General features: G+C 47.6%; 1 protein-coding gene across 1 annotated transcript; it reads right to left on the bottom strand.

The window, feature by feature from the left end:
* Positions 1 to 4546: 4546 nt before the first annotated feature.
* On the bottom strand, positions 4547 to 9755 carry LOC116744050 (cationic amino acid transporter 3-like). The gene is made up of 11 exons (XM_032613335.1): positions 9383 to 9755; positions 8631 to 8789; positions 7498 to 7675; positions 7179 to 7291; positions 6486 to 6708; positions 6176 to 6315; positions 5971 to 6073; positions 5581 to 5780; positions 5215 to 5381; positions 4834 to 4942; positions 4547 to 4665 (listed from the first exon to the last, which is right to left on the bottom strand). The coding sequence occupies exons 1-11, from the start codon at positions 9753 to 9755 to the stop codon at positions 4547 to 4549; spliced, it is 1884 nt and encodes a 627-aa protein (XP_032469226.1).
* Between the last annotated feature and the right edge of the window lie 632 nt (positions 9756 to 10387).

Below are 10387 nucleotides of genomic sequence, written 5' to 3'. Positions count from 1 at the left end.
TTGTCGAAAATTTTAAATATGCATGTCTTTGACTCAACATTCCCACTTAAAAGAATATACTATTTTATAGCATTAATTAAAATTTTTCAGGGCCTCTCTCGCCTGCTGAGACGGCCCACACTCTGTCTGTGGAGTGTGTTTCTCTCTAAATAAATCCACTTCTTACCTATCACTTTGTCTCTCACTGAATTCTTTCTGTGATGAGACATCAAGAACCTGAACTTCATTAGGTCCTGAGACCAGGTGTGTGATCTCAATTTAAAGACCTTGGGGGCTTCCCCTGGTGGCGCAGCGGTTGAGAGTCCGCCTGCCGATGCAGGGGACACGGGTTCGTGCCCCAGTCCGGGAGGATCCCACATGCCGCGGAGCGGCTGGGCCCGTGAGCCATGGCCGCTGAGCCTGCGCGTCCGGAGCCTGTGCTCCGCAACGGGAGAGGCCACAACAGTGAGAGGCCCGCGTACCCCAAAAAAAATAAATATATAAAGACCTTGGGTTCAAGTCCCAGTCTGGGTTTTGGCTGGGTTCAATTCCCGGTGCATGGGTTCAAGTCCCAAATCTGAGTTCCACGGTGTCAGCTGGCAAGCCACGAAGGGACAGTGATAAGCTAGACCAACTCCCTCTCATAGTCAACACCACTGGGGACACATTCTGTGCCGTTTCTTTGAGACAACTTTTTGGGCACTCTAACACCTGGTTGGGAGACTGCCTGGGAAGGGATAGCGTCTAAAATCTCTCGTCATTTATAGATAGATATTTTTGTACTCTAATGCTGCTAGAAAAAGTGCTTCATCATCAAGGAGATCATAGAAAGGCTATGGAAGCAGTTACAGCAGTTCCACATCAAGATGTATGGCTATGTGAGGATTCCAGCCCATACTGACTTAAAACAAGGAGCTGTCCTGCCCCTGGGCCCCTAGATCAGGCATCCAGAGATTTTTACTCCCTGACAGGAAGGGTCATTGTCCCTACTCAGCCTTGAAGCAGTTACAGATGACCATCACCCCTCTGCTTCCCATAAGAATACAGGAGTAAAATCTGAGAGGGGAATGAAATAGGAGGGGAAGGGGCAGGGCATAACCTTTGAAACAATGACATAGCCCGAGGACATGACATAAACTGACTAGAACCAAGTCGCTCCAAGATAGTAGACAAGTCAACTTCCACTAGACCTTGAGCCTCAGTATACAGTATACCCTCACTGTAACACATCAGCAAGCTAAATGATGTACCCACAGGCACGTGACAGCTCCAACACTGATAAGGATCAAAAAGTGGGCGGTGGCCCAATTCCTGGAAACCCCCACCCCTTCCCCAAAATAGCTGGAATACTCCTCCCACTCAGCCTATGAAATTACCCACCCCTGTAAAAACCGACAACCCCGTACCCCTGACGCCTCTCTCACCTTCCAAGATGACCCATAGTCTGTCTGGGAAGTGTGTTTCTCTCTAAATAAATCCACTTCTTACCTAAAAAAAAAAAAAAAAAAAATTGGAATTCCCTGGCCGTCCAGTGGTTAGGACTCTGCACTTTCACTGCCAAGGGCCCAGGTTCAATCCCTAGTCGGGAAACCATGATCCCACAAACCATGATCCCACAAGCCCCACAGCACGGCCCAAAAAAAAAAAAAAATTTTTTTTAATCACTTAAAAGAAAATTTTCCATAGACACGTATCACCTTTCCCAAAGAACCTCCTCTTATTCTCAGGAGCTCCTTAGCGAAAATTACATTGTTGACTTGCTGTGGAGTTGTTTTGGTTTTCGTTTTTCTTTTGGCAGGGTGTGGGGATTATTCCAGTATCCGTACGAAGCAAAACTCATGCACAAATCCGTTGAAAACTTCCACATCTAGGTTATACGTGGTTATCCTGGAGCAACAGGCCATCTTTTGCTAGACAGAATTCATATTCTTTAAGTTATTGTGTAGGGAATTCCCTGGTGGTCCAGTGGTTAAGAATCTACCTTCCAATCAGGGGCCTCGAGGATCAAACCCCTGGTCGGGGAATTAAGATCCCACATGCCACAAGGCGACTTAGCCTGCGTGCTGCAGCTACTGAGCCTGTGCACTCTAGAGCCCTTGCGCCACAACTAGAGAGCCTGCATGCCGCAACTACTGAGCCCGCACACTCTGGACCCCATGCGCCACAACGAGAGAGCCCACGCGCTGCAACAAAGAGCCCACCCACCACAACAAAAGATCCCACATGCCACAACTAAAACCCGATGCAGCCAAATAAATAAATTTCCTTTTAATTTTTTTAATTATTATGTAATGAGTGACCTAGCCAACTGTGAAATTTCAAATAAGGGGAAAAATTAAGAGTATTTAAATACTTTGACAGAAGTCTTAGCTGGAATTAACCAGACTGGCCCACAGGCAGGACCTCTGTGGACCTGGAAGACAAAGAGACTACACTTGTGCTTCAAGCCTGCAGGTAAACGGAAGAGATGAGGCACCGAAGATGGGAAGCGAATGTCTACTGAAGTTGGTGCAGCCGCTATGGAAAACAGTATGGAGGTTTCCCAAAAAAGTAAAAAGAGAACTACCATATGACCCAGCAATTCCACTCCTAGTTATATATCTGAAAAAAGCAAAAAACACTAACTCAAAAAGATATATTCACCCCAATGTTCACAGCATTAATGTTCGCAGCATGTCTATTTACAATAGACAAGATACAGAAGCAACCCAGGTGTCTGTCAACAGATGAATGGATAAAAAAGGTGTGGTATATAAATACAATAGAATACTACTCAGCCATAAAAAAAAGAATGACGTTCTCCATTTGCAACAGGATGGACCTGGCGGTTATTATACTTCGTGAAATAAGTCAGAGAAAAACAAATACTGCATAGTATCACGTGTGGAATCTAAGAAATAAATGAATGTGTACAAAAGAGAAACAGATTCACAGATAAAGAGAACAAACTAGTGGTTTACCAGTGGGGAGAGAGAAGGGTTAGGGCAAATAGGGGTGAGGGATTAAGAGATACAAACTACTATGTATAAAATAAGCTACAGGATATATTGTACAGCACAGGAAAATAAAGCCATTATATATAATTACTTTAAATGGAATATAATCTATAAAATATTACATCACTGTGTGGTACACCTGAAACTAATATTGTAAATCAACTATAGCTCATTTTTTAAAAAACGAATAATGTGTGAAGACAGCAGATGTGTATTAAAATATCCCAGTGGAAATATGGAGGTATCAAAAATCCAATAAGTTTAAGAATCACTGTAGGATGTTATCTTAAAAATAAATGATGAATGTGATAAAGTCATCCAATTTCCCTATTTGTATTCCAGCTTTACTGAGGTATGACTGTAAATTAAAAATTGTATATATTTAGTTTTTTAAAGAAAATTTTAAATAAACACACAAAATTGTTTTTCATTTCACCAGTAACAAAAAGGAGAGAAAAAATTATAACAGCATTGGGAGTTCCCTGGTGGCCTAATGGTTAGGATTTCGGGAACCTGTGACCCAGGTTCCATCCCTGTTCTGGGAACTGAAATCCCGCAAGCTGTGTGGTGCAACCAAAGAAAGAATAATACAACGGCATCAAAATTTTAAAATATTTAGGAATAATTTCCACTCAGCTCTTTGGAAATAATAACAAAGAGTTATTGGGGCTTCCCTGGTGGCGCAGTGGTTGAGAGTCCGCCTGCCGATGCAGGGAACATGGGTTCGAGCCCCGGTCAGGGAAGATCCCACGTGCCGCGGAGCGGCTGGGCCCGTGAGCCATGGCCGCTGAGCCTGCGCGTCCGGAGCCTGTGCTCCGCAACGGGAGAGGCCACAACAGCGAAAGGCCCACATACCGCAAAAAAAAAAAAAAAAAAAAATAAGAGTTATTGAATATCATTAAAGAAGATTAATAAAATGGAGAATCATACCACAAGAAAAGTAAATAAATACAATGCAACTCTCGACACAATATATAGTTACCTATGTTTTCTTCCCATGTGGCAATCTATGTGTTTTTGCTGGAAAAAGGCACAAGAGGGCTTCCCTGGTGGCGCAGTGGTTGGGAGTCCGCCTGCCGATGCAGGGGACGCGGGTTCGTGCCCCGGTCTGGGAAGATCCCACATGCCGCCGAGCGGCTGGGCCCGTGAGCCATGGCCGCTGAGCCTGCGCGTCCGGAGCCTGTGCTCCGTAACGGGAGAGGCCACAGCAGTGAGAGGCCCGCGTACCGCAAAAAAAAAAAAAAAAAGGCACAAGAAGGCACTTCTTACATGCAGGTTAATATTTTATTTTTTCTCTGGTTTCTGGTTACCTTGTACTTTCTTTGTGAAAATTCATCTTGCTGCACAGGTATGAAGCATGCACTTTTCTGAGTGTCTGTGTATATATATATAATGCTTTGAAATGGTTACTTAAAAATTATACAACACAGAAGTCGTTTTGTCCACTGGCATTAAATATAGGGCTGTAAATTCATCCCACCTTCACACTCCATAGAGCCTCAAAGTGCCCCTTGAACCAGAAGATACCTCCAGTGCACGGTGGGATTCCACACAGCGTCTACTGCCTGTGGTTAAGTTGATTCAGCACCAGGGATGTTTTTGTCAAAAGTCTGGGAGTTGGAGGCTGGTGGCTGTTGATTCTTCTTCTCCAAGCTGTGTCGGATCCCATATCCAAAGTATATGACAAATCCTAGTAGAGAAATAAGACAATGAGAAGGAAAGGTAGGTGCTCTCCCTGCTTACGAATGCCCAACAGGCTTGCTATTATGGTGTCTGACACAGTCTGCGGGGAGAGGTAGTAGAAAGAGGATTGGGTTCAGTCACTCAAGAGGCCTTTTAATCCCAGAAAGCCACTTACCAATCACCATCCAGACAGCAAATTGGGCCCAAGTCCCAGAGGTCATCTGCGTCATCAAGTAAACATTCACAAAGATGCTCATGAGTGGGAGAACAGGCAAAGCAGGGACCTGCGGGCAAAGTCAGTTATTCCCTGGGCACACCACAGACGTCTGAAGGGCAGGCCTCTACCCCACATGGCCGAGAAGACTTCAGTCCTACTCAGGCTGGGTGTTCAGTGCCTACTGCAGCTGGGCATGGAAAGCACTGAGTGTGCATCAGGGAAGGGTCCGTTAATTTTAATAATTCCCCTTCTTCCCTGGTCCAGCAAAGGATGTTTAGGTCTCAAAGCATGCAGACTTCACTCACTCAGGTGGACAGGTGGGCACGTAAGGTCACCTACCTTGAAGTGAAGGGGAGTGGGGCTCTGGGGCTGCCTCCAAATGATGACAGTGAGCCCAGTGGTGAGTAGTAACAGCAGCACAGCTGCTGTTGTGTACACGGGGTCTCCAGAGAACACGTGGCTGGGCCACTGGGCCAGTATCAGGCTCAGGGTCGTCAGCAGGAGAACTGCAAGGGTCAGGGTGGAGGAGAACAGGTTCAACTCCGGAAGCCAAATAGCTCAAGACCTCGGGTCACGCCCCTCCCCCGAACTGCCCACATCACGAAGGGCCATCCTATCTCCAAGATGCCTCAACTGCCAATATACACACTCCCGTCCTATCCTGTCAATTTCAGAAGCCCACCAAAGAGCAGTCCCCCTGCTCACCAAGGAGTGAGGCACATCCATAGATAATCCGGCCAGATTTCAGGGTGGGGATGGTGTTGAGAGGGTCACACCGACTCTTTAGAATCTTTGAGCTTCCTGCTTCAGGTACAGATTCCAAAGGGCTTTCTTCAACTACAGGCTTCATCTCAGTTTCTTTCTCTGTTTTCTCAATCTCGCTTAAATTCTGGTCTGGTTGGTACCTGAATTAGAGGTATTAAGTCAATATTAACAGCAGCCCCTACTCATCCAACATCAAGCAGTCTCATCCATCTCTCTCCCAACGTAAGCCTAGCGGGACATTTAGAAGGCAGCAGGAAGGCAAACGACGATTATCTCCCCTTCAATCCCCACGAGTCAAAGACCCCCAGCCAAGGTGTAGCGTAGTCTCACCTGAGGACCAGAACAGAAAAAGACACCAGGGAATAAGCAAGTAGGGTTCCGATTGACATGAGGTCCACGAGATCACTGAGCTCGAAAAGTAATGCCATGACCCCTAGAACGAGGGCACAAAGAAGGTGGAGAGGGAGTGAAAATCCAGTAGAAATATCCAAGTTAAGAAAATTGATCAAAGAAGGAATGGGCATTGTTTATTTACCTGCAAGAGTTCCAGAAGCCAAGGTGGCCATGATGGGGGTACGTGTACGGGCATGGATCTGGGCAAGTCCCCGGAAAAGAAGCCCGTCATCTGCCATTGAGTAGATGACACGAGGCATAGGGAACATGGCACCCAGGAGGCTAGAAGAGAAAATGGGAACATGTGTGAGGACGTGGATAAGCAGGACAGACTGGGGTGTCTGCTCCCTAGTCTACGTGGGGTAAGGTGTCTTTCCCTCTTGTTTCTCAATCCCAAGGGCTGGGATACCTGAGCATCTGACAGTAGATGGGGAGAAAGCTTTGACACTGACCTGGATGTAAGAGCACAGAGGGTGCCAACAGCCACGACATATCTGGCAGGGGCCCAGCCGACATGGAGGAAAGCGTGTGGTAAGGGGCTGTCAGGATGAATCTGGTAGTAGGGCACCATGAGGGTGAGGGCTGCCGAGACACCAGAATATGCCAAAAAGCATATACAGAGCGAGATCACAATGCCCAAGGGGATGGATCGCTGAGGATTTCGGGCTTCTTCCCCTGCAGGATGGGAGGAAGTTTTGGGCCAGGAAAACACACTGTGATGAAATACAAAAATCCCCTTTCCGGACTTCCCTGGTGACGCAGTGGTTAAGAATCCGCCTGCCAGTGCAGGGAACACGGGTTCAAGCCCTGGTCCGCGAAGATCCCACATGCTACAGAGCAATTAAGCCCACGAGCCACAACTACTGAGCCCACACGCCTAGAACCTGTACTCCCAATAAGAGAAGCCACCGCAATGAGAAGCCCGCACACCGCAAAGAAGAGTAGCCCCCGCTCACCACAGCTAGAGAAAGCCTGCGCGCAGCAACGAAGACCCAGTGCAGCCAAAAATACATAAATAATAAATAAATAAATTTATTTTTTTTAAAAATCCGCTTTCCTGTTGAACCTCCAAAAGAAACCCCTATGCCCAAGGGCAGCCTTATCTGTGCCCCAACCCCTGACGGGACACACAATGACCATGTTACCTGTAGTGGCAATGGCATCAAAACCAACAAATGCGTAGAAACATGTAGCTGCTCCTTGGAAAATCCCATCGAAGCCAAAAGGCACAAACCCTCCAGAACCCAGAGGGCCCAATCTATGGTGAGAGAAGGAGCGAAAAAGAATGTGGGTGAGCTGTGTTCAGCCATCTGTACTGGACTTTTTGGTTAATACCACAAGTTCTGGGCTCCAGGACCCCATCACCTGGATCCATCAGCCCAGATCTCTTTAGTCCCCACCGTATTCCCAGCTCTGCACGCGTGCCCCCACCAGCATTACTATGGTCAAGGACACCCTCCTAACCTAGAGGTGTCATTGGATCCAGATGTGTTCAATTTGTAGTCCTGTTCTGTGAGTTGCCAGTTGTGCAGATCTCCCTTGACGAAGCCAGAGATGACCATGAAGCTGAGAACCAAAAGGTTCAAGCCCGTGAACACTTTGTTAAGCAGGGCCGACTCGCGAGCTCCCAGAACCAGCACTCCTGTGGGAAAGGTGGAATATGAAACGTGCAAAATAACCAAATGCATAGACACAGAGAGCAGACTCGTGGTTGCCAGGGGCTGGGGTATTGAGGAGTTGGGCAGCGAGTGCCCAGCGGGGATGGGATTTCCTTCTGGGGTGATGGAAATGTTTGGAACCAGAGGGAGGTGATGGTGACCACACTGTGAACGTACTAAGTGCCACGTAATCGTACACTTTCAGAGGGTTAATTTCTTATTGTGACAGTCATCGCACAGGTCTATCAAATCATCACACTGTATACCTTAAACTTATACAATGTATACCAATTATATCTCAGTAAAGCCGGGGCAATAACAAAATGGTTAATTTTATGCTATACAAATTTCCTCTCAATTAAAAAAAAAAATCTTTAATCTCAGTACAAAGGAAGAAACTCACTGGTCTAAGTAAATGATTCTCCCCTGGGGTGATTTTGCCCCCCAGGGGACTTTTAGCAATGTCTGGAGACACTGTGATTGACACAATTTGGAGGGTGGGCGACCCTGGTATTTAGTACATAAAGGCCAGGGATGTTACCCGACATCCGACAATGATTTAAAAAACAAAACAACCACCACCAAAAAAAACCTGGGACTTCCCTGGAGGTCCAGTGGTTAGGACTCTACGCTTCCACTGCAGGGGGCACAAGTCTGACCCCCGGTTGGGGAACTAAGATCCCGCAATGCCACGCAGCGCGGCCAAAAAAAAAAAACTCGACAGGACAGCCCCACACACCAAAGAATGATCCAGCCCAAATTGTCAGTGGTGCCAACCGTGGGAAAACAATGGTCTACGTCTTGCCTTCCTGTCTCTCATACCACAGACCCCTCTTTCCAGTCATAATCCCCCCACCATTCTTCCATCCCAAGCCTTTCCCACCCCAGCTCTCCCCCCACACCCCACTCTTCCCATCCTATCACTGGACCCTGCCTCACCCGTAAGCAGCAGTACCAAGCCCAGCGCAAAAAAGTCTGGGTACTTGGCCAGGAAGTAGGGCACGTGCAGAGAGAAAGTTCCCCGTAACGCCTGAGAGATGTGGTTCCCGGTCAGGCTGTCTAAAGCGGAGCTCCAGGCCCGGGCCACACTGGCAGTGCCTGCAGCAGCAGCAGAAGGAATATTTATTAACAAACATTAATTGAACCCCTACCACGCGTCACGGGATGGATTTGGGAGAGGTGGGGGGACGCACACAAAATACCTAATCTCTAAGAGTTTCTTTTCATGGGCTAGGGACAGGAGACCCAGATGATCCACGAAATAGGTCAACTGTTTAATGTTAGGAGATCAATGTTATGCAAAAAAAAGAAAAAGAAAACAGGTTAAGTGGGAGTGAAAAGTCTGGGAGATGAGGTTTGAAATTTTAAATCAAGTAGCAAAGGAAACTCCCATGAAGGCAACAACTGAGGAGAGACTTCCACACGGTGAGGGGATGAGCCTGTGGGACATGCCTCCCTCTCACCCACTCCCTACACCTTCCTTTCCTTCTTTGTTCTAGGCCCCGTAATTTAAGGAAAATAGGATAGAGCGGAGTAGAATGAAGTTGTGGGGTTTTCCTGCCACTATTACCCACTTCACCCCACAAGGTGGATAACCAATTTCTCACGAATGAGTCAAGACCTAAATCCCACCTCCTAGTTTCTTGATCTTAATTAAGCCCCACACCTTCCTCCCACTCCCATCATCTCACCGATGACATAGGACAGTATGAGGTTCCAGCCGGTAATGAAGGCACACAGTTGTCCCACTGTGACATAGCTGTAGAGATACGCAGAACCAGAGCATGGTACCCGGGCCCCAAACTCTGCATAGCAGAGCCCAGACAACACAGAAGACAGGGCAGCCACCAGGAAGCAGATGACAATCGCTGGCCCAGCTTTGTCCCTGGCCACTTCACCAGCCAGGATGTACACACCAGCTCCCAAGGTGCTGCCCACGCCCAGGGCCACCAGGTCTAAGGTGTTCAGACAAAGAGCCATGCGACTCTCAGACTCTTCCCTGGGCTCCAGAGGTCGCCTGCGGATCAGCTTCTGACCAAACTGGTAAACATCCTGATACAGCATCTTAGACATAGTTGAGGAGGCTACAATCTGCTGAGAAAGCAAGACACAAAGCCATCAAGAATGTCCATCCAGCCCTGGCCCTGGGAGTTCAATTCCACAGAACAATGGAGTTATGGGGAGCAGATGGTAAAGTACACATTGGGCAAGTTCTCTGTCTCTGAGCTTTGGTTTCTTCAAACATAAAGAAGACTTTTAATGTATTTCAAAGTTACTGGAAGAGCTGCTCGAAGAGAAATGAGGGGGAGCAGATTATGTATCCCCAAAATGTGCCATTTGGGGATGTGGACTGTTTTGAGTTGAAGGCAATTAAGACCCAGCAGACTGGACTTCCCTGGTGGCTCAGTGGTTAAGAATCCACCTGCCAATGCAGGGGACATGGGTTCGGGCCCTGATCCGGGAAGATCCCACGTGCCGCGGAGCAACTAAGCCCATGGGCTACAACTACTGAGCCTGCACTCTAGAGCCGGTGAGCCTCAACTACTGAAGCCCACGCGCCTAGAGCCCGTGCTCGGCACCAAGAGAAGCCACAGCAATGAGAAGCCAGCGTACCACAACGAAGAGCAGCCCCCACTCACTGCAACTAGAGAAAGGCTGCACACAGTAACTTAGACCCAACGCAGCCAAAAAATTTT

This window comes from Phocoena sinus, chromosome 19 (assembly GCF_008692025.1).
Source record: "Phocoena sinus isolate mPhoSin1 chromosome 19, mPhoSin1.pri, whole genome shotgun sequence".
Taxonomy (NCBI): domain Eukaryota; kingdom Metazoa; phylum Chordata; class Mammalia; order Artiodactyla; family Phocoenidae; genus Phocoena; species Phocoena sinus.
Note: the sequence above shows the minus strand (reverse complement) of the source record. Positions and strands in the feature narration are given on the sequence as shown.